Source organism: Perissodus microlepis, chromosome 22 (assembly GCF_051167445.1).
Source record: "Perissodus microlepis isolate ML-2025 ecotype Zambia chromosome 22, ASM5116744v1, whole genome shotgun sequence".
Taxonomy (NCBI): Eukaryota; Metazoa; Chordata; class Actinopteri; order Cichliformes; family Cichlidae; genus Perissodus; species Perissodus microlepis.
In genome coordinates this window covers 20,277,744-20,300,878 of record NC_140481.1, presented here as the reverse complement: position 1 = coordinate 20,300,878, position 23,135 = coordinate 20,277,744, and the positions used below count along the sequence as shown (strand labels likewise).

At 39.3% G+C, this 23,135-nt stretch overlaps 3 protein-coding genes across 5 annotated transcripts; 2 read left to right on the top strand and 1 right to left on the bottom strand.

Annotated features, from left to right (window-relative positions):
- The first annotated feature begins 89 nt into the window (after nucleotides 1–89).
- Nucleotides 90–13,621, top strand: dgat1a (diacylglycerol O-acyltransferase 1a). The gene is made up of 17 exons (XM_084919175.1): nucleotides 90–516; nucleotides 2,240–2,327; nucleotides 6,345–6,385; nucleotides 6,649–6,734; nucleotides 7,263–7,315; nucleotides 7,705–7,810; nucleotides 8,056–8,184; nucleotides 8,520–8,594; nucleotides 8,858–8,961; nucleotides 9,096–9,134; nucleotides 9,597–9,638; nucleotides 9,773–9,817; nucleotides 10,115–10,227; nucleotides 10,479–10,544; nucleotides 10,710–10,797; nucleotides 11,014–11,076; nucleotides 11,156–13,621. The coding sequence occupies exons 1-17, from the start codon at nucleotides 257–259 to the stop codon at nucleotides 11,300–11,302; spliced, it is 1,545 nt and encodes a 514-aa protein (XP_084775301.1). The 5' UTR covers nucleotides 90–256; the 3' UTR covers nucleotides 11,303–13,621.
- A 903-nt stretch (nucleotides 13,622–14,524) lies between these two features.
- LOC146362979 (cilia- and flagella-associated protein 20-like) lies at nucleotides 14,525–19,287 on the bottom strand. Of its 2 annotated transcripts, none has more exons than XM_084919750.1 (6): nucleotides 18,936–19,287; nucleotides 16,534–16,613; nucleotides 16,045–16,156; nucleotides 15,762–15,950; nucleotides 15,540–15,653; nucleotides 14,525–15,414 (listed from the first exon to the last, which is right to left on the bottom strand). In XM_084919750.1, the coding sequence occupies exons 1-6, from the start codon at nucleotides 19,017–19,019 to the stop codon at nucleotides 15,409–15,411; spliced, it is 585 nt and encodes a 194-aa protein (XP_084775876.1). In that variant the 5' UTR covers nucleotides 19,020–19,287; the 3' UTR covers nucleotides 14,525–15,408. The 2 variants fall into 2 exon arrangements, with proteins under 2 accessions (XP_084775876.1, XP_084775875.1); XM_084919749.1 differs by lacking the exon at nucleotides 18,936–19,287 and adding an exon at nucleotides 17,958–18,929.
- On the top strand, nucleotides 17,141–23,042 carry LOC146362978 (diacylglycerol O-acyltransferase 1-like). Of its 2 annotated transcripts, XR_014799259.1 has the most exons (6): nucleotides 17,141–17,348; nucleotides 21,339–21,490; nucleotides 21,758–21,823; nucleotides 21,993–22,080; nucleotides 22,297–22,359; nucleotides 22,439–23,042. XR_014799259.1 is itself a non-coding variant. In XM_084919751.1 (5 exons), the coding sequence occupies exons 1-5, from the start codon at nucleotides 17,338–17,340 to the stop codon at nucleotides 22,505–22,507; spliced, it is 297 nt and encodes a 98-aa protein (XP_084775877.1). In that variant the 5' UTR covers nucleotides 17,141–17,337; the 3' UTR covers nucleotides 22,508–23,042. The 2 variants fall into 2 exon arrangements, 1 of the variants encoding a protein (XP_084775877.1); XM_084919751.1 differs by lacking the exon at nucleotides 21,339–21,490.
- Nucleotides 23,043–23,135: the final 93 nt, after the last annotated feature.

Below are 23,135 nucleotides of genomic sequence, written 5' to 3'. Positions count from 1 at the left end.
TTTATTTTTATTTTTTTTCTTTACGAACGGGGGATGTTAGCTGAAAATACAGAACTGGCAACCCTTCTGACAACTGCACCTTGAGCCGTCGTAATGAACCGCCCCTCTCATTACCAGCGCTCACATTGCAGGAGGAAGAACATCCTGCTGCTGTTTGTTCAGCTCCTGTTGTGAAGTTACTGAGGGACAAACGAGCGGCGGGCAGTTTGACCAACAATGTCGAGCAGGTAGAAACAGCGTGACTGAAGCCGCGGAAATGAGCGAAACAGCCGAGATGAGAGGGCCCGTAACCCGCCGGAGGAGGACAACCAGCACCAAGCAAACCAAGAGGCAAGACGCAGGGGAGAAACCTCCACCGTGTTCCGCTAAAGAAAAAGCCGCAGACAAGGTCCAGAAGCATGCGAACAACAACGGCAACGTGGAGAAAGAAATGGGGAAGTCAACACAGCAGCAGCAGCTCGCAAACAGTCCGAAGAAGCAGAGGAGTGCGGTAGAAGATATCAACGAAAGGCTCAGGTAACCTTTGACGTTAACGTTCCAGCATTACGTACAGACGTTAACGGTAAATTGTTAGCAGAGGGGTACATCTCATACTCCTCCTCCCCTTTTCATTCATGTGTAATTTAGCCAGAGTCGTTATTCTTCCTCCATTTTTTCCTGTTGCTTAATTGCCGTTTCATGACAGGTTAGCGGGTACTTATTTTTTACAAAGCTGTTCTTGAGCTAGTGGGCATTTAAAAAAAAAAAAAAAAAAAAAGACTCAGTTGCAGAAACCCAAAAGTTGCACTTAATCTTAACAATCCCATAAGCTTTAAATGCCTCCTTTTGAGTTGCCTTCGTTCATCCCCCCCTCTTTTTTTCTGCATTTTCTACATTTCTTTAATAGCCTTGCATGACTGCAATCTGTGAGAGTCTGGCACAGGTCTGGGGAGCTTTTTTATTTCCAGCTTTATAAACAAACTGACATAACTTTCATTGCTTGCTTTTTTTATTAGCTGGAGTTTGCTCTTTTGCCAGGCCAATAATAAATAATTTAAGAAAATAGTCAGCAGATCGATGGAGAGTTTGTCTCAGATGTCTCTAATTTTGAAGCAATATAAAAATGAATAGTAGTAACAGACTTCTTTGGCAGGACACTCACTCACTTGTTGAACAGAGGGTAGCTTTGAGTTTGTATACAGGGTGTGTCAGGAGAACAGGTAGGGTATGACCGACCTTGCTGCAAACAATAGCCCGTGCTTCACCCTATGGGCACCACACCAGCTTCTCAGATCTGCCTACCTATTTAAAGCATGCATTTCTTTAGGTTGAAGCCATGCCTTCTTGATTACCCCATGGAATTTCTACATCCTTGTAATTGGTGTGAAGGCCATGGTACTAATACGACACTTTAATACCCAGTAAAAGGAAGGTGATTTTAATTTGTGATTCATTTTTATTTTAATTGGATCCCAGCCAGCTGACGTAGGCAAGTGATGTGTTCTTGTGACATATGCTTTGGCAATAGCATGTCTACTGTTTGCATGCATTTCTGCACATTTCTCATGCTGAGTGAGTGTCCTGGCACTATGTTAAAAACCACTTTGGTTTTTCCTCCTTTATTTTTCCATCCTCTTGCCCTCTCTACAGTTTTCCTAACTCGCTGTTATTGCTCCATCTCCTCACCTCTTAACCATTTTCCTCTGACCAGTCTTCTCCTCCTCTGTCCTCGTTCACCCTTTATCACATATGGCTGTGTAAAAGTTCCTTTATGGTTTCTTGATGAACAGCTTCAGTTTTCTAAAGCATAGATTGGGGCAGTGCTATGTAAACCTTTTAACTGCAGTGTGTGATTCATCCACGTAAAAGCTGGTATAGAAATTAAATCATTTCCCTCTGATCCTAACTTGAAGTTGATATTAACTTTAATGTCAGATTATACCACATTGTTGTTAAGTGTATTACCACCAGGAAAGTGGTAATCAGTCCATCAAGAAAAATAAGCTAAGTAAGGGAAGTTCAGCATAGCTGGTCCTCAACATGAAGTCACACGTGTGTCATTTTTGAAGGATTTCTCAATGTGTTAATCATAAATGACTCACTCTGAGTTATCGGTGCATTGTAAGAGTTGTAAAATCAATCCTGTTGCCCTAACTAGATTTCCCCCCTTAGCTTATGGAGACAGTGAGACAGGAAAGAGTGCTAATCATTTGATTATAGTCTAAAATTTAATGGTGAACGACTGTGTGTTTTTCTGCAGGTGTCACAATCTACAGGAGTCTCTCTTGAGCTCAGCCAGCGGCTACAGCAACTACAGAGGAATCCTCAACTGGTGTGTTGTCATGCTGGTGAGTTAAACCTCATTACATGTCCACGCAGAAATGAAAATGTATGCCACCGTTGCTTCGAAAACTGTAACATTTAGAAAGTTAGACCCCTCATTCACCTAAATCTTACTGGTCTGGACAAGGCTCATGCAAGAAATCTCAAAGAATTACTCTATAATCTCAACACCTCATGCAGGGTTATTCTTATTCTTTGCCACTTCTCTCTCTCTCTCTCTCTCTCTCTCTCTCTCTCACTCACTCACTCAGCCACTCACCCACTCACTCAGCCATCCAAAGTGTATAAAACTCCAAACTACTGCAGCAAAACAAAAGTTCCAGCCCACACAAAGTACACATCCCTCTGGGCTTGTTGTTAGACCTGTTGTTACGTTGACTTTTTGTGACACATTAACTTGTCATGTTGTCTGCAGGAACGCTGATAAAAGACTTTTGTGTTATCTCTCATAACACTTGCAGATTAGCCACATAAGTACTTTTTTTCTTTTTTCTTTTTTTGGTTTTGCTCTGGCCTGGGTTGCCATTTCTTGTAGATATTTCTATATGTTTCATAAGAGGCGTGTTTGTACGCTACAGTTTAATCTCAGTGAGCTTGTTTGAACTTTCTCATCAAAAGTGAACTTTGTTAGGTGGGCTTATATTACGCGAGGGTCTTTAATTTGCTGCCAAATTGTTTTCCTTTTATTAGTGATTTAGGACAGCGTGGCATCACAGTGGTTAACACTCTCTCCTCACAGTAAAAGGGTCCTGTCTTTTAAGTTTTTATTTGAGTTTTGTATATTGGGCAAACAAATAAATGAGCATCACACAAAACATGCAACAAAAAAACAAGAGGTTGTGGGATTAGAATCACAGTAAAATAGAAAAAAAGAGGACTTCTTTCTCCTCGTATAATGACAGTGAATCTCTTTCAATGGTTAAATGGCACTGTTTCTCCTATCTTGTCTCTCCTATTTCATTTTGGAGTCTTATTGAGTAGGTCATCTGCTCCAAGGTATGTAGATTTTTTTTTTAACAGTATTAGTAAACACTTTTTTTTTTTTTTTTTTTGCTAACTGCCCGTAGGACCTTTCAGACAGTGTTTATCTTTCTTTTAATTCATGTGGGAAAGCTGCAAAATAACATAAATAAATAAATTAGAACTCTGGAGATCATTCGTGATGATTCTTTCCAAAAAGATTGACTCAAAATGCTTCAGCTCTAACTTTGATCTAACTGGAGCCATATCTAATATTGTGGTGATTTCTTTACTGTAAATTTTTAGTGAGCCAACATCCTTAACAGTTATCAGTTCTATGAAAAACTCAATTTTCTAGCTGTAGCAGGGACATTTTTATTGGTAATGACAAAGAAATTCCTTCATTCACAATAGCTCACAATGCTTGTTAGTATTGTTATTGTTAATGCTAGCTAGTTATTTGAAAATAACATTTGCTGGAGCTCCTTTTAAAATAATTGAAATGGTTTGCTACAGTGTATGCAAAGACTAACCATTGTGGCTGCCATACTTTGTAGTGCTACTAGCATTAATAACTAAATTGGCCAACCTGGCTTTCATACAGCAAGATACTTCTGTTGAAGTTAGCTGAATGCAGGCATTTTAGTTAAATATGTCATGTCCCTCTGTGTTGAGGAGACTTCAGGACTGTTAACCTCATTTAGAAACAAGAGCTTCTGCCCCAGTCCAGTGAGGGAAGTGTGGGTGTCTGTCTCCAGAGACAGCCTGCAGTGCCCCAGAGAATCCTGTCAGTTTTAGCCTTATATTAGGCATCTAGATTTAAAAATATCCAGTTAGCTGTAATCCACATGAAAGGGAATTCGACTCTAAATGTCCGTGTGTGTGTGTGTGTGTGTGTGTGTGTGTGTGTGTGTGTGTGTGTGTGTGTGTGTGTGTGTTCGCTTGTGAGCTATGCATATCTGTGTGTAGATGTACTTGCATGATTGCTTTGTCTGGATGTATCTATGCAGATTTCTGTATGTGTGTGGGTGGTTCTATGACGGGTTTATTCCCGTTTTTGAAGGTTTAGATTGCCGTTCAGCACATCTTTCACTTTGTGGTCACCACATACCCAACGGATGGTGTTCACCTTAGACGTTTTTCAGAGGATGCTTTAGGATCAGGCTGTAAAAATGTAAAGTGGACCCCCAGAGCCTTGAATGTGTGTATATTTAGGAGTTCAGTAAGTTGTGTACTTTGTCCTCGATAACAAGGACCATCAGATAAATTCCTAAAATGTCAGCTGTAGAAGTGCATGCTTCTAGAGATGGGAATATAGATGGATTTTGTGCCCTCCATGATTTTTTTTTTTATTTGTAAGATTTAACACAAAATAACAGGGAAAAACTAAGTTTTTAAGAAAATAGCCCAAAATACTAGTAAGACATTCTTCTTGTGAGAGAAAACTCAATATTCTTGGTACTCCATCCTCTGCATTGCTGGCAGGATAAAATACTTCTCATGTTGTGTAATTACTGAGCTGGCATCATCTAGTATCTGAACCCTGGGAACAAAGTCTACATGGGATTTTGAGACTTCCAGAATACCTTTTGTTTATATTTGTCCTCAGCACCTGCATAGATTATTTGTTACCATTTGTTTTGATTTGTGATCTGATGAAAGTGATTCTGAGGTTCATGAAACATTTTTTTTAAGCTTTGTTTTAGAATAGTCTTATTTTCTGATTGTTACCTGATGAATCATGATCCATTTATAGAGACCTCTAAGAGAAGATCGCTCGTTCTGCTGCAGACCCATCTGCTTGGCAAATAGCTGCATACCAGATGTTGGTTTTAAGGTGTCCCCCTTCTCCAAAATCAGACCTGTTCATTTTCAATTGGAAAACTTCATTAGCTACTAACAAGGCACAGATGGCTGCGACCAGTTCTTCTTCATCTTTGTTATATGGTTTAAGACACAGTATTGAGCTTGTTGGTCATAGATGTGGGAAGAGTACCTGAGACTTGGAATGGTTCATTGCATTGTTCCAAGTGATTTGCAGACAAGTAAACCATGTAAATAGTTTATATGGCCACAGGCTGACAAGGTCAGCCCCAGCCCTTATCATTACTGTTACTTCAGCCTCCCAAGAACCCTATGACCCTCTGATCCTATGACTTATAATATCCTGTGCTGAAAACTGACGTCCCATCAGTATTTTAATGGTGTGCATAGAAAGGGCAAACAGTAACAATGAAAAACACCGCAGTGGAAACAAGTAGGCCTTGTTTCCACTGCAGGAAAAAGGCAAATCTTTGAAAATCTTCAATGTTGCAATATTCTCTACAAAACGTTGCTACAGTAAATGTGACATGCTACAGTGGCCTCCTCTGTGCTGAAGGTTAGTAAAGTAAAGGTTACTGGTTTGGACTACAGACAAAACCACATTGCTGCCGGGGTTTGGCAAGCTGGTGGGGATATTCACTGCAGCATGACCCCATTAAGTGTCATACACCAAATGTCCTCAATATCTTAACTAGCTTAAGTGACTAATATAAAAATGAACTAGAACTGTACAGATCCCATATATAATGTTGCTTCTTTAAATTGTGCAAAGTCTGGCGTTATCTTAGATTCTCTGATAGCCCCGATGGCTGAGATGAAGCTGGACTCTGAACTTAAATATACAATTTAATAATAAACTTGTTTTGCTCGACACTTTCTATCAGATCGCGCTTCAGCAGGGTGTCAATGTGAACAGCAGGAACATGTGGCTAAATTTAGCTAAGGATCTAATCTATTTATAACTCAGCATCTAACATTTTTATTTCTAATATCCTCCTCCTTAATGAATTCCAGCATAAGAATAAATGTGTTTAGTTTGTTTGTTTTTCATCAAATTTGAATAGCAACAGTTTCAATGTGTATAAACAAACAGTTACATCTGCACGTTGAAGATTCAGACAAGTGTTTTGTTGTTTTTTTTGCAGCTTTTTAATGAAGAACAACTTTGAAAAATATGCTTTGAAATATTTCTATAGTACGAGTCATGTTAATATTGTGTCCTGTTGCATCTTTCTCAGGTGCTGAGTAATGCACGACTTTTCTTGGAGAACATTATAAAGTGAGTATGCACCTATATTTATGTAGCTGTTATTGGGGGTTTTTAATCAACAAGAGCTTACATATTGAGAACTGCTTCACGCCCAGAACAACTTGAACTGTTGCTGCAGTACAGATGTTCTAAGGCATGAGCTTGTTCCAGGTCTTAGGTTATGAAGCTTATTTCCTCTTGTTCCACATCAGCTTGGACAGGCTCCAGCCTTCTGCATCACTTTAAGAGATGACTTCCTATAGCTGTAAAATATATTTCTGTTCCTTTTTCAGGTATGGCATCTTGGTAGACCCTATCCAAGTAGTGTCCCTCTTCTTAAAGGACCCCTACAGCTGGCCAGCAGCATGCCTAATCATTGGTACGGAGCCTTAATTTTACTGCACACGGTTATTGAGTTACAACCATGTGTTTATTTGTGACTTTAGGATTGAGATGATAAAATTCACAAACATGGTTTGTAGTTGTATTGCTGTGTAGTGGTTATTAACAGCTTCTTTAAGTACAAAAGATGTAAATGGATCCAGCGTAATTAAGTTTTTCAGTGGCTCATATGTGCAATGTTGCCACATAGAAGTGCAGTTCATGTGAGCCTCTGTGTATAATATATTTTGCTGATGATTGTTCAGATTTTATTCACACAGTAGGTCACAGTGAGTACTCAGTACTCACTGTGACCTACAGTTGATTCTTGATGCAGTCTGTGTTTTACAACACAGGTAATCAGTACTAGGGTGAAAGCAGAACTTAAAACAAAGGTCGTATTTGAATGTTCTTCAAATTCTCTTTTGAAGTTCGTGACTGAAATAAACAGAGTAATGATTGATTTTGATTTTTATGGCATAGCATCTCATAGAGTTTGAGTGCTGTTTTTGTTTTTGTGTTTTAGTGTCCAATGTGTTCATCTTAGCAGCCTTGTACATAGAGCGGCGTCTGGCTGTGGTAAGTCCCTACACTAATATGGTGTTTTTCTGTGTTGGATTAAATTTTCATTTAACTTGTGATGCTCAGTTCTTCTTCTGGGACTCTTCGACCTCAGTAAGCTTATTTGTTGATGTGATAACACTGTTTTCTTACAGTACAAAGAAAGTGGATTTGATTAGAAGGTTGTCATTCTGTGATCTCCCATGTGTGCTTGAAACAGGTGCTTTTCAGTTGCCGAAGTCTTCAAAGTAAATTCAACATCACAGCGCCACCTCTTTTTATACCTGCTCTTAAATCCGATAAGAACACTGAAGCTGATCCAGATTAGATAGCACAGTTCCTTAAGAGAAAAAATACTGAAAGTATTAATAAAATATTGCTTACTTTTTGTCCTTTATTCTTTCTAGGGCACAATCTCCGAAACTACAGGGCTGATTCTTCACTTGTTTAATCTGACATCCTTGTTAATCTTTCCTTCAGCCTCAGTACTCACTGTGACCTCCATCACACCAGGTACATGATTTTTTTTTTTATGCTTTATTCTTTTTTTACACAAGAAGAGTGGGTCTTCTGTTTAGAAAATTAGAACAAATGAGAGCAATAATGTCAAGTACTTTAAGGTGAATATGAGTGAGCCAGTGAGTCAATCTGTACACATACCCAGCTATGCTTGGATCATTATTTATTTATTATGTACCATGTCATCTATTGCACACTGCTAGTGACTCGTACATTGTGTGTGTCTGTGTCTGTGTCAGTGGGTGGTGTGCTCTCCTTAGGCACCTACACAGTGCTGTTTCTCAAGCTGTACTCCTACATGGACTCCAACAAGTGGTGCAGAGAAATCAGACAAGCCAAAGCTAAAAGAATGACACGATCATATTCGTGTAAGTATATTAGCATAGGAACTGCTGGGCTGTTGAGTCATTGTGACTAAGGTCAACAAAACGACTCATATCTGTGAATGAATTCAGTAGATGATTCATACCTGCAGAGATTTGTTGCACTGTTTTGCTTATACTGCCATCTAGTGGTGGCATAGTAACATGTGCAACTCTTTCATAGAATAGCTGGCGCTATTTCAATTGATCGTGGATGAAAGCTGGATCTGCATCTGTAGCTATATTACTGTGGATTCATTTTAATACACAATAATGAATAAAATAAAATTGAATGATGCTTGAAATTCTAATTGTTGTGCCTATTCATCTGCCACATTCAGGTCCAATTGTGGCACAGTCCAACGGGTCAGCGGTTAACACCAATGTCTCCTACCCAGGCAACCTCACACACAGAGGTAACAGACTGCACAGTTAGTGCAGATGGACATTGCTACCAACATCAATGAGAAAGAAAATTAGTGGGTCAAAATATTTGCTGTGTAAATATTAACTTGTTAAAGTAGGGGCTGAGGAGTATCTCTTTGTATACCCAGTAAATGTCGTTTCTCACAAGGTCTTATTAATTTTTTTTAAACATTCCAATATCAAAGTCAGAAAGTGTAGGATCAAGTCATTAATGTGACACTTTGATGTGACCTGTTTGTGTGTTTGTCTTTAGACATGTACTACTTCATCTTTGCACCAACTCTCTGCTACCAGCTCAACTTCCCACGCTCTCCACGGATACGCAAAAGGTTTCTGATCAGAAGACTTTTTGAAATGGTGAGAGGAAACGATCAGAAACACAGTCCCAAAATTTTAGTTAGTGACCTAATTATAATGACAGAAAATGAATCGCAATCACAAACGAGGAGATGAATGTTTTGTTTAAATCTTAACGTGTTCTTTTCTTCCAGCTTTTCCTCATGCAGTTGTTGGTGGGATTAATACAGCAGGTATGTAGAATATTTACCAGACACTTAGCAAGCATGCTGATCATACACTGTATGCATGCATTAAATAACTGATCAGTCAAGTGTGATTTAAATCGGGGGTGTCGTGAAATAACAATGGTCTTTGCTCACTTTTCTGATGCTACAGTTACTTCTTTCACACACCAGCAGATTCTTGCATCAAATTTACAAAGTTGGCATGCCCCGTATAGCCGTTACCATTCTGCTTCTACTCCATTACCACATGCTGAAACCTTTGAGCCGGAAAATGCTTCCTGCAATAAATATATTTAGATTTGACGTATAGTTTGTTTTCTGTAGCTGAATATTGTTTATGTCATTCTCTTACATTGTTTAGTGAAAATCTGAAATTGTGATATGCCTAGTTCGAACACATTTCTTCTTTGAGTATATTGTGGAAAAGCAGCAAAAAAAAAAAAACTAACCTAAGTCTGTGTCTTCCAGTGGATGGTCCCAAGTGTTCAGAACTCAATGAAACCGTTCCAGGTGTGTATAAACATAGAGACACTCACTGCATCACTTACAATGGCTCCAATAAAGCAAGAGTCAAAAGAATATTTGCCTGAAACTGGAGCGGTCTTATAAAGAAAAGGTATCATTTTTTTTGTTACTTCTTAAAGGAAATGGACTTATCTAGGATGGTGGAGCGGCTGCTGAAACTAGCTGTGAGTATCTAGACTGCCCATCAGAGACTTTATCAGTGATCTGTTATTAGTATTAGTGATCTAAATTAAACACTCAAATGAATCCCTTTATTCTGGTATTGTCGGGGGGGGGGTTGTTTTTTGTTTTGTTTTGTTTTTTGTATTATTTTAACATTTTTAAAGTGAAATTTATTCTGTGCTCATCTCAAAAGTGGTCTCAAGAGTTACATTTGTTAGTCAACAGTAGTTCAACCTTACCAACCTAGACACCTTTTCCTCTCTCCTTTTCTAATCCTCCCCCTGGCTGCCTTCTCCCAGGTTCCTAACCATCTAATATGGTTAATATTCTTCTATTGGTTTTTCCATTCCTCTCTGAACTTTGTGGCAGAGCTCCTGCAGTTTGGAGATCGGGAGTTCTACAGGGACTGGTGGTGAGTCGTCAAGCATACATTTTCTGTGTGACTGCTCTCATCTTTCATTTATTTATTTTTTTTGCTTCTTCCATTTTTCTGTTACTTTAATATGTTGTTGTAGCAGTCTGTCAGATGTAGGAGAAGTGATGGTGTTTCCAAATGCAACAGATGATGTATCACATAGGTTTCAAAGAGTGTTTTCCTAGGAATATTGATTCAAATCGCACTGCAGTTTTGACATCAGTTCCTTAAACTGCTCTTGATTTCAGGAACTCTGAGACTGTCACATACTTCTGGGCCAACTGGAACATCCCAGTGCACAAGTGGTGCCTGAGGTGAGCAGCAAACTCTGTAATGACAAGTCTTTTTTTGTTTTAAAATCAGTATTGCCACATGGTTTGATTGGTTGGCTTTAGTCTCATTAATAGTGCATATATAGTTATATACCCAGATATAAAAAGAAAGACCAGGAGTCATTTGTCTGTTTCCCTGTTTTGCAGACATTTTTATAAGCCAATGTTGAGGAAGGGGGTGAACAAATTTCTGGCTCAAACTGCTGTTTTTCTGGCTTCTGCCTTTTTCCATGAGGTAACTGAGCAACATTTAGCCTCAAACACATTTGATGGCTGTTTTTACTTCTGTATGTGAAGCAGACTGTTTTTACTAAATGTTTTATTCCTACATGAAGGCAGAAATTCAGAGGTTCCTGGTGCATGCACAGAAAGAAGAGTTGCTAGCTTACAGCATCACTGTTATAAATGCAACTGCTGAGTTCTAAAAAAGGGAATCTATTTCTTTCCTCAGTACCTGGTGAGCGTTCCTCTCAAGATGTTTAGACTGTGGGCATTCATGGGAATGATGGCTCAGGTAAGGCCCTATATTTATTCATTTCATTATATACTGAGGCATACACATGCATTCACCTCTGACTTTTTAAACCCTTCAGGTTCCTCTGGCTTTGTTCGTGAGTCGCTTCCTGAACGGAAACTACGGCAACGCGGCCGTGTGGATCTCACTCATCATTGGACAGCCCATCGCCGTGTTGATGTACGTCCATGACTACTATGTCATTCATTACGGGAGCACTACATAACACAGGACAGACACCCACACACCAGTCTCCGGAACACGCCAATGAGGTATTGTAGAGCAGGTTCAGGGGAATCCATGGCAAGCTGATGTTTATGAAGCTGTTGAAGCATTGGCATGAAAGTTGTGACTTTATTTTTGCACATTAGAAAACCATCAAGAAATGATTTTGGATATTTAGGAGTCGTGACTAGTCTCACACTGCACCCCTGTCAGCCTCCAACTGTGCGATCCACTGTACGAAAACAAATATATGGTGCTAGTGGTTTAATCTACCGTTCATTGGCTCAAAGGTTAGACTTCTTTGGGGGTTGGGGACTCCTCTGCTTTAATACATTCATCTTAAAAGTGGGAAGACTAATAAAAACCACACGCTCCTCCGCTCAGTAGTGAATGTTTAAGAATGCACATACCAGCAGGTGCAACAAGTGCGAACCACTGCCAACTGTGCACAAGCTACAGCCTGGATCCAGGATCCTTCTTCCAGAGAAACTATATGAAAATGGGGATTCTATATCAGGGGCTGAGGAGCATCTCTTTGTATATCCAGAGGCAACACTTTTAAATGTTAAAGCCAGTAAACTTCTACAAGCTAAAGCCTGACATCCTGGTCGACCACTTAAGAATCTCCAGGGCTTGACATAGACCAGACTGACTTTTGCATGTATCCTTGGATGCAATATAACTTCCAGTATTACAGACGGTATATTAAAAATGACACCGAAAATGTCCGAAGGTAGAAAACTGAAGGAAACAAGGATTCCTCTCCAAAAAGACTGAGCACCAGGACGTTGATGTGGATTTATTTGTAGTTGTATGTCAAACAAAATCAATGCAAGCTTTGAGCGGAAGAGCACGTGCTGCCGGCTTACTTGCCTTGGCTTTATCATCATCTTGTATCTGCACTGCCTTTGATTTGTCGAGTTTATTTTATAGTTTTGCAGTATTGTATTTGCTGGATGTTTGATTGTGACATCTTGAAATCACATGTGGTATTTTGTGTTTAAACTAATGATTTAAGTGTTTGATTTGCCAGATTGAACCAATGAATGTTTTTTGCACTTGAGATGCATGCAGTTAACTGAAGCAATAGATTTCAATGGATGCATTATTTTAAGTTGTATCAATCATGTAAAGAAAAAAAATTTGTGCTGAGATTTCTATGTTCTGTAATCTGCTTGTTGACGTTGCTGTTAAAAGGGAAAACTGAAGCTGCTTTAATTTAAAGAAGGCAGTTGAAACAGCCTGATCACATTGGATGATTTACAGTATTTGTTGAGTCCATTTCTTTGATCTAGATATTGTCAGAACATGACACTACTGCCAGTGTGGATAACATACCATAAATTGATGTAGGAAGATGTTCTTATTTTATCAATCTTTGAGAGATAAGTGACAGCCTTTTGTTTAAAAATGGTTGCATTCTTTCCTTTTTGATCATAATTCAGGGAAAAACTGTCCTTGAGCACCAGTAATAGAACTGAGTGTTGGCATTCCTTACTGAATACTAAGTGCCTGCTGTAAAAAGGAGGGGAAAAATGCTTGCATTTAAAATGAAGACAAATGCTGTTAGATTTGATGCCAAATACTTGTAATATAATCCAAAATGTAGGAAAGGTAGTTTAACTTTTATCTATGTAGCAAGTGGGCTTCTTTGTATGGTATGGTGATTTGTGCGGGAGCCTAAGATTTACTGCACTAAGCTCAAACTGAAATATTTTACCAAATCTCAGTTTTAAAGCTATAATTTTTGTTTTCCTGAAAACACAAAAGTAAAGCATCATTCTGATCACTTTATTAGTCTTTCATTGCACAAATGACACTTTTTACATCCTTTTTGTCTGACCCACTTTCATCTGCTAATGTGACCCAGTTCTGAATTTTGTCAGACTTGAGATACAATTATTGTGTGACACCAGAGTTAACATCTGAGTAGAGGTTTGTTTTGTTTTGTTTTTTGTATTATTTTTTTTCTCCCCTAAAAACTTGTGTTTCTACATTTACAAACCATGTATCTAAATAACATGAGCTTGCTGAGGAAAAACAGAAAATGCGTACTTCAGTACAATCGATAGAAAGAGGCATCCAAAGCAGTTCAAAGGTGTTTCTTCAATATTAGTTAATGTTGAGGTGTGTGTTTTTGGGTTTGTTTTTTTTGTTTTTTTTTGATGCAATATGTAAAAATGAATATATTGCTAGTTTTGCTCATGTGTGCAGAAATCCAAAGTGAAGAAAAAGATTATCTTGGAAAGGCAACTATCACTGAAAACGTGTGGTGTTTGATTAAAAAAATAAAATAAAATAAAATCATTTATCTGGTTAACGGACTTGTCTGTTTGTTTCATTAACTCTTTCCCGCATTTCGTGACCTCTCCTGAATTTTGACGCCACAGTACATATCAGTGAAGATGTGGTTTGTTGGCTATTTGAATAGCTTCCAGGTTTTTCTAAGAGTAATTACATAGGCAAAGACCACCCTCACAAACTTCTGATGCAAACCCATTTTGTTCTATAAGCAGGCCTGAAATATGGCAGAAATGAAAAGGGCTTCCAGGCCAACTTCTAGTAGGTTTTCAGTTGGTAAAGACTTAAACAAGTAGTGTGCCTCCTTCGGTTTTTGACAAATAAGATCATTATCCTAAATCCTGTACTTAATGTTATAGCACATCAAAAGCAGTTGTGGTAATCATTCTTTATAAGCTTAAAAGCAAGCAGCATTATTAGCAGAGACCCTGTGATGATGTCTTTTGATCCATCCATCCATCTGCTCAAAACTGCTCAGCTGGAAGCTCATGTTCACAGTACAGTCTTTCGGGAAAAATACACCCTCTACACCCGCTGCTTACCTTTTAGTCCCATATTTGAAAAGGTTTGCTACCGATGGTCTATAAGACAGACAAAACGTGCACTGTGAGGTGTTTTTAAACATCCTTGAGCTCACTCCATAGACATTACGCACTTTGAGACCCTTCAAGCAGTTGCTACGCATATCGCTGGTTGCTATTGCACGTGATTCGTTTGTTTACGGGTTTTCGTTTCCCTTATACTAGTTCCGGGTGAACCCCTCCCCGCCCCCCCGTCTCGCTTAATTTGAATAAACATCTGAGGAAATAATTATTGTATGAATCTTTATAAAAAAAAAAAAAAAAATCTTCATTCTATTTTGTGTAGCCAGGGAACCGATCCATAAACAACTCGGTTGAGGTGGTAACAGAAAACCTGAAGATATTTTTTTCCCCAAAAAACTTTATTACAACCTGGTAATAAACAGCACAGGTAATAAATACACCTGAATAAAACACAGAAGAAGCAAATGAAGCAGATCAAGCAGAAAAAGCCTGCCTAAAACAAACAGACCAGAGCTTGATAATGTTCACATAAAGGCTTTTATCTAAGCACACATTCTGTTTTTATAGATATTTATTTTGTGAAGAAACCACCGTAACCATACAAAATCTAATATTATAATTATTAATATTGTAAATTAACAGGTGTGGTTATGGAATTGGGCTAGAAGTAGTTAGCCTAATCAAAATAAATGTCACAATCATCACAGCATCTAAACATATTTCTATAATAGAGAGCCAAATCTGAGAAACCTTTTAGCAAATATAAAACTACTGACATGTAAAATAACAGGATTAAAATCAGATACAAGCAAGTGTCAGGATCTTATTTGTTTAAAGGACCAGAGGTAAAGATCATATTTTGTTCCTGTCAAGTGTTATACCTTTAATAGCAACAATGATTCATTGAAACTAAGTCTTTCTGCTGATATTCATACCTCTAGTACAAGAAAAAAAAATAAAGGGATTCTGCATTGTGTCAGAAGGAAATATAGACGAGGGCATAAGGTGGTCAACATTCATAAATACTGTTTAGGATGCACAGGATGGTGGCAAACTGGAAAAACCCCAGAATAATGGACATGGTGGACTTTTATTATTTATTCAATTATCTTTATACAGCAGTGCAAGGAAACATCAGACCAGACTTGAATGTGCAGAGACTCACGAAAAAGTCAAAACTAAATGTCACACTGAATCTGCATAATGTTGTCACAACTAAAACTCCAAGTCACATCGGGGGGGCTGCACACCGCAAGAAGCTCTACTGCTGCAAGACACAGACAGACAAGTGTTGAACTTCTACACAACATTTTTACAGACTGAGAGCTGAAATGGTAACTTTTTGACTGTAACACTGTATTAGCGTTCACGTATATGGAGAGATGTACTAACCTTGGCCTTCTGATTCTGGACAGGCAGGTAGAGTTTAAACTCAGCTGGAAGCTCATCCTCAGAGTACAGTCTGTCGGAGAAATACACCCTCCTTATCCGACAGTTAGCATGAATCTGAGGGGGGAAACAGAGCAGATGTTAAAAAGAGAAAAAGGAATATTGCGCCAAATTCTTACCAAGAGAAACAGGAAAGACTCAGAGGTTCCTCATGTGTGCACTAACCTGTACACGTAGCGTCTCTGTGTAATTGGTTCCATAAGCCCTCCTGGTGAAGTCGGACAGGTTGAACTGAATCTGGTTCCAGCCGTCATCGAGCCTCATGGGCATGGTGCAGATGAAGGGCTTCACCCTCGTCGTGCTCTGATAGTTACTCGCTCGAAACCGCCGGCGAACGTTTTTATCGTCCAGAACCTGAGAGGGAGATATGAGACACACGTAGCACCAGGTCTATGGTAGATTCCCAGACTGTATGTTAGCCAATCACAAAGCATTTAAATGTCTCTACCTGGACCTCAAAGGTGAAATACTTCTTGAGGTTCTTAATGATCATGACCAAAAAGGGAAGTTTGATCCCCAGGGTCTTCTTGGGGTCTGCAGGGCATGTTATGTAGGTGGTGCTGTAGGGAGGACAGAGTTGATGAAGCTAGGATGGGCGAGATTTAAATAACAGATTTATTTCAGTTATTTAACAAGACAAAAATATTAAAGAAAGTAAATCTCATTACTATGCCTGGCATCTACATGATACATTAATGTACACATACTTCAAACAGAACACAAAGACATATTATACACAAAGTGAAGACAATCAATGCATCCAAGAGCTTGAAAAAAATAATATCATGTTAAATATGCCAGGACTGCAATAGTATATATAATTATATAATTATATAATTGTGTATATTATTATAATTTTCAGTTTACATATCCTGTACATATCGTAGATCTGAAAATAAAGTTGACCTTTGATTAATAAATAAACAGACAAACTCACCTGACATTTGCTCCTTCAATCTCCAGCACATTCGAATGTATGTCATTGTCCGGGACTCTCTTTATGTGACCGTTCCTCACCTGTGAAAACCCAGAAATAGATTTGTTCCCTTATTTTCAATGGAGAAATTAGGATGTTTCCCAGAGCGTTTAGAGTGCTGTATGGCGTACCAACTGTAAACCCCCCTGAATCAGATGTGCAATATCGAAGCAAAACTAATGAATGAAGAAGGCATGTCTCATATCTAAAGTCAGATTCATCAACCACGGATTGGGACTGCCAGGACCCCCACCCCTGATCGCTGCCCAATCCGCAAAGCACTGAACCTAATACTTGCTTTTCAAGCTTTGAGTTTTTCTATCCTACTGTCGCTAAGTCCTTGCAGATAGGGGGTCATCTCACTGTTGGGGTTTTCTCTGCATTACTGTAGGTACCTTACATTATAATTCGAGGCACCTCAAGTCAACTGTTGTTGTTATTTGGTGCTATATAAAATTGAATTGAAATGAATTACAGACGTTTGGAGACACCACTGGGTGGTGCCGCCCGACCTCCGGGTTAGAGATCAGTTGTTGCTTCAGAGGAGTTCAAATATCTCTGGATCTTGCTTATGGGAAAGGAGAGACAGGAGACTGGCAGATGGAGTGGTGTGGCGTGTGCAATGATGCAGACCGTGAAGAGAGAGCTTGGCATTAAGGGAAACTGTCAATTTACCAGTCGCTCAAGAGAATAGAATCGCGGATACAAGCAGCAGAAATATTCCCTCAGAGCTAGGGTGAGGAGCTCAGAAACACTGGAGTGATTATGTCTCTTGGGTGAGTTTGGGAACGGCTCCGTGTGCCCCCGGACAAGGTGATGGGGAATGCAAAGTCTGAGTCTATCTACTTAGAGTGCTTTCTTGCAACCTGGACTTGGATACGCGGCAGAAAATGAATGGATGGATGGATGGATGCAGTGTTGGGAAGGTTACTTTTAAAATGTATTCCATTACAGATTACAAAGTACATGCCCCAAAATGTATTCTGTAACGTATTCCGTTACGTTACACGATGAGAGTAACGTATTCTGAATACTTTGGATTACTTAATATGTTATCATGCTTTTTACAACTACTTGAATGTACTATTGCTGTGATTTATTACTGTTACTGAAGGTCTGCGGCTCCGAACCCGTAGTAAAGGGACCTCTGACTAATACGCCGGGTTCCATGTCGGGCTCGTAGCCGAAAAATAGCTTTACTTTGTTGTGTGGGTCAACTTTGCTTGCGAGAGACAAAGAGAGGCGTTGAAAGGCTGCTCCAACGGAACACAGCGTACAGTCGAGTCTTAATAGTGTGTGAATGTGTGTGTGAATGGGTGGATGATTGTGTATAGTGTAAAGCGCTATACAAATACAGACCATTTACCATTTAATAGCGTACTTACAACTGGGCTCGTCAGGCACTCTTCTTGGCTGCAGTGGTTATTATTATATTTACATGCTTCCAGCTCCCGTTTCTGCTCGATGACTGCTGGTACTTTTCCACTCGCCTTTTTCTCCCTCCTGGCGCTCGCAGACACATAACGAGTATGGCAGTCCATTCTCCCTGCAGCACGGACTACACTGCCCATGAGGCTACATTCTTTAGAGCTATGCCTGTAGCATTCTGCCTATTAGCTTAGCACAACAACAATAACAAAAAGGCGCTCTCTCACCCAGGAAACACGCAGAGAGAGCGAGCGTCACCCTGTAACCATGGCAACCCTAAAGCTGCCGCCTGGAACAGCAGAACACAGCTGTCAAACAAAACCCAAACAGTCCTGACCCGCCACAATATGAAACAGGAAAGTACCGCCGTGTAATCCATTTATTTCAACAAAGTAACTGTATTCTAAATACCACCTTTTTAAACGGTAACTGTAACGGAATACAGTTACTCATATTTTGTATTTTAAATACGTAATGGCGGTACATGTATTCCGTTACTCCCCAACACTGGATGGATGGATATCTCATGTCTCAGATCATTTGTCACCACTGCATAGATGGCCATGCAGAGAGGACTGCAAAGCTCATACTTGAATATCTGACTAGTAACAACTCCTGTTTAGCACATTAGCCCGTAAAACCGTGTGAATGGTACCAATGACTCAATCAAGCGAATGTAACTTCAATTACTGATGTGTGACTCAGGTTAGCAACTTAGCAGCACTGCCTCCATGGCTACCCTGTATCATGTTGCTTCTACAAGTAATCAACAAGAACTGCGCGTCGTGAATTTAAAGTGCATCTAGAAAACGTCCACAGCCATAAAACAGTGCGAAGTTTAAAAGCGGCGTGAGTGCACATGATGCTAGCCAGTTTTAGCCCCGCTCGCTAAGCCAACATACAGCTCCCTGCTTCCGTTCTGAGCGGCTGCTTACCTTTTTGTCCCATATCTGAAGAGGTTTGCTGCCGATACTATATAAAATAGACAAAAAACCGCTCTGGAATGTGTTTTTAAACATCTTCTTTGGGCTCAGCAGACAATCAATGTGCACATACTGTAACCGCTTCTAACTAAAGCTATACGTTTGTTTACAGGTTTAATTTCCGCCTCCAACTTTTCTGGTTCCGTGTGCTAGAATATAAACCGTTCCGCTAACAGAAACTACCACGTTGGCACTCAGTAGAAAAAAGAGAAATCGGTTTCACTGAGTGGTCGAATATTCCCACACGGTGTGAAATCAGAAAGAAGGCAGCGGATGTCTCGTTTTTATTTTGGTGTTGCTGGGGAACGAAAATCATCTGACGTTGTTCATGCCGGTTAATAAATGCTGACGCTTCTCGGTCGCCGTGGTAACAGTGTAAGCTTAAAGCACAAGTGTTTAACATAATGTCCAGAAGTCGCCGAAATAACCAAAATAGCTTTCACGTTTGATGATTTTTGTTTCAGTTACTGAATGCATGATATAATAAAAACTCCCTAATCATAAACGAATTCAAAATGATATCTTGAGCTGCCCGATTCTCACCGCCTGCAGCCAGATCCATATGCGCGTCTCCAAAGAATTTTAAGACTTCTCTTTAGTTTGGAGAGATGAGCTTTCACACATAGCTTCCGTAACTAAGTAGGGCCGCACAGCTCTGATCCTCCATTACAGCTGTCAGGATATTATCTGTACAGTTCCTGTAGAGGGATGATGCAGCATTAAACAAGGCACCCTTGATCTACCGGAGTTTCCTATGGTCTGTAGAGGTGGGAGGATCCATCCAAATATTAATAGTATCAATACCAACTAAATATTGGCATAAGAATGACACTAGCACAATGGGACTGATACTTTGCTTTAATCATCTTAAGTTCAGTATGTAGCCCACCTAATTATAAAAGTATACCTCTATGCACTATGAAAACATTTATGAACCTTTTTGTCATGTCTTTCTCTTAAATCTGTTTTATTTATAGCCTGTAGCACATTGAAACAACAGAAGTTGACCCAAAGTGCTTTAAAGACAGGTTCCAGGTCTAAGACCCCCCAAAACCCCTGTTTCAAAATACACGAAAAGCTGAAAGGTGTGTTTTGCTGTGTTAACTCATCATTCATCACATCATTAAAATGTGTTCAGGAATTGCAAATTCAAGGTGATTTATCTCATAAATCGCGACACACTGCTCTCCCCTGAATAAACTGGCTTTATGGGTTAAGTATTGGTATCGGCAATACTAACCTTGTATTTACTTGGTATCGGATCTATTCCTAAACTTGCTGTGTCACACAGCAATAATGGTCTTTCTTTCACTTTCTTTTCTTTTCTTTCTGAATGTTTTTTCTTTGGTTCATCAGAATATACTCAGGTACAGTACCAGTCACAGCGACCCAGATGCTTAATAATATTATCTGACATCTTACCTGTCCATAGAGACCAAGATTATTCATGTTGATCTGATAACAGTGTAGCTACTCTTTATTTATTTCGGGTATTTCCTTACACTGACAGAAAAGTGGGTTGACATTGATGTTGACATCCCTGTTTTAGGTGAACATCATGTTTTAGGATTTAATGAGTTTCTAAACTTAATACTGAAGTAATGATTCTAAATGATGTTTTAATTATCATTGGGTCCTGCAGTAGATATCAGGACATTATCAGTCCATAATGTGACATATCATTGAACCATGAGACTGCCTTTGAATCCTACCTTAAAGAGCATTCATCTGACGGCCATATCCTCTGCTTTTTCTGACTAATACATTAGCCCCACTGACCTAAAAAGGCAGATAGAGTCTAGTCCAGCCACCATCCTATCTTATTTAACTCCAGTTCTAGAAAATGAAATCATCTTTCTGAAGTTTACCTATAAGACAGCTCCATCTTTATCTAACCTCAGCTGTTCATTTCTAATCTTGTCCATCCTGGTCACCCCCCAGTAAAAATCTTAACATCTTCAACTCCGCCACCTCCACCTTGGTCTCTTCTGCCACCGTCTCCAAACCATACATTAGAGTAGGTCTCACTACAACCTTATAAACCTTCCTTTTCACTTTTGTCACCATCCTTCAGTTACAAATCACCCCTGAATCTTATTTTCAGCCTGCCTGCACTCTCGCGTTCAACTCTCTCATGCAGTGTCTTTTGCTTTGGATAGCTGACCCCGACTATTTAAACTCATACACCTTCACTACCTCTACTTTTTTCACCTTCAGTGTTCCCCCGTCTCCCTCTCATTCATACACATGTATTTAGTCTTACATTTACAATGACTATTCTATTCTATTCTATTCTATTCTATTCTATTCTATTCTATTCTTGCTTTTACTGTCTTTCATTCATTTTCTCTCCAGTGCATATGCCCACCTCTCCAGGCTCTCTGCCACCTGCTAAAATCTGTAACAGGGCTATTTCAGTAGTTCTGAACAGAAGACCTACTGAAAGCTAAAATAAATTTCCTGCAGCTCCTGCAGTTTGGAGACCGGGAGTTCTACAGGGACTGGTGGTGAGTCGTCAAGCATACATTTTCTGTGTGACTCCTCTCATCTTTCATTTATTTATTTATTTTTATTTTTTATTTTTTTGCTTCTTCCATTTTTCTGTTACTTTAATATGTTGTTGTAGCAGTCTGTCAGATGTAGGAGAAGTGATGGTGTTTCCAAATGCAACAGATGATGTATCACATAGGTTTCAAAGAGTGTTTTCCTAGGAATATTGATTCAAATCGCACTGCAGTTTTGACATCAGTTCCTTAAACTGCTCTTGATTTCAGGAACTCTGAGACTGTCACATACTTCTGGGCCAACTGGAACATCCCAGTGCACAAGTGGTGCCTGAGGTGAGCAGCAAACTCTGTAATGACAAGTCTTTTTTTTTTTTTTTTTAAATCAGTATTGCCACATGGTTTGATTGGTTGGCTTTAGTCTAATTAATAGTGCATATATAGTTATATACCCAGATATAAAAAGAAAGACCAGGAGTCATTTGTCTGTTTCCCTGTTTTGCAGATATTTTTATAAGCCAATGTTGAGGAAGGGGGTGAACAAATTTCTGGCTCAAACTGCTGTTTTTCTGGCTTCTGCCTTTTTCCATGAGGTAACTGAGCAACATTTAGCCTCAAACACCTTTGATGGCTGTTTTTACTTCTGTATGTGAAGCAGACTGTTTTTACTAAATGTTTTATTCCTACATGAAGGCAGAAATTCAGAGGTTCCTGGTGCATGCACAGAAAGAAGAGTTGCTAGCTTACAGCATCACTGTTATAAATGCAACTGCTGAGTTCTAAAAAAGGGAATCTATTTCTTTCCTCAGTACCTGGTGAGCGTTCCTCTCAAGATGTTTAGACTGTGGGCATTCATGGGAATGATGGCTCAGGTAAGGCCCTATATTTATTCATTTCATTATATACTGAGGCATACACATGCATTCACCTCTGACTTTTTAAACCCTTCAGGTTCCTCTGGCTTTGTTCGTAAGTTGCTTCTTGAACGGACCACTTAAGAATCTCCAGGGCTTGACATAGACCAGACTGACTTTTGCATGTATCCTTGGATGCAATATAACTTCCAGTATTACGGACGGTATATTAAAAATGACATTGAAAATGTCCGAAGGTAGAAAACTGAAGGAAACAAGGATTCCTCTCCAAAAAGACTGAGCACCAGGACGTTGATGTGGATTTATTTGTAGTTGTATGTCAAACAAAAAGATTATCTTGGAAAGGCAACTGTCACTGAAAACGTGTGGTGTTTGATTAAAAAAATCATTTATCTGGTTAACGGACTTGTCTGTTTGTGTTTCATTAACTCTTTCCCCCATTTGGTGACCTCCCCTGAGTTTTGACGCCACAGTACATATCAGTGAAGATGTGGTTTGTTGGCTATTTGAATAGCTTCCAGGTTTTTCTAAGAGTAATTACATAGGCAAAGACCACCCTCACAAACTTCTGATGCAAACCCATTTTGTTCTATAAGCAGGCCTGAAATATGGCAGAAATGAAAAGGGCTTCCAGGCCAACTTCTAGTAGGTTTTCAGTTGGTAAAGACTTAAACAAGTAGTGTGCCTCCTTCGGTTTTTGACAAATAAGATCATTATCCTAAATCCTGTACTTAATGTTATAGCACATCAAAAGCAGTTGTGGTAATCATTCT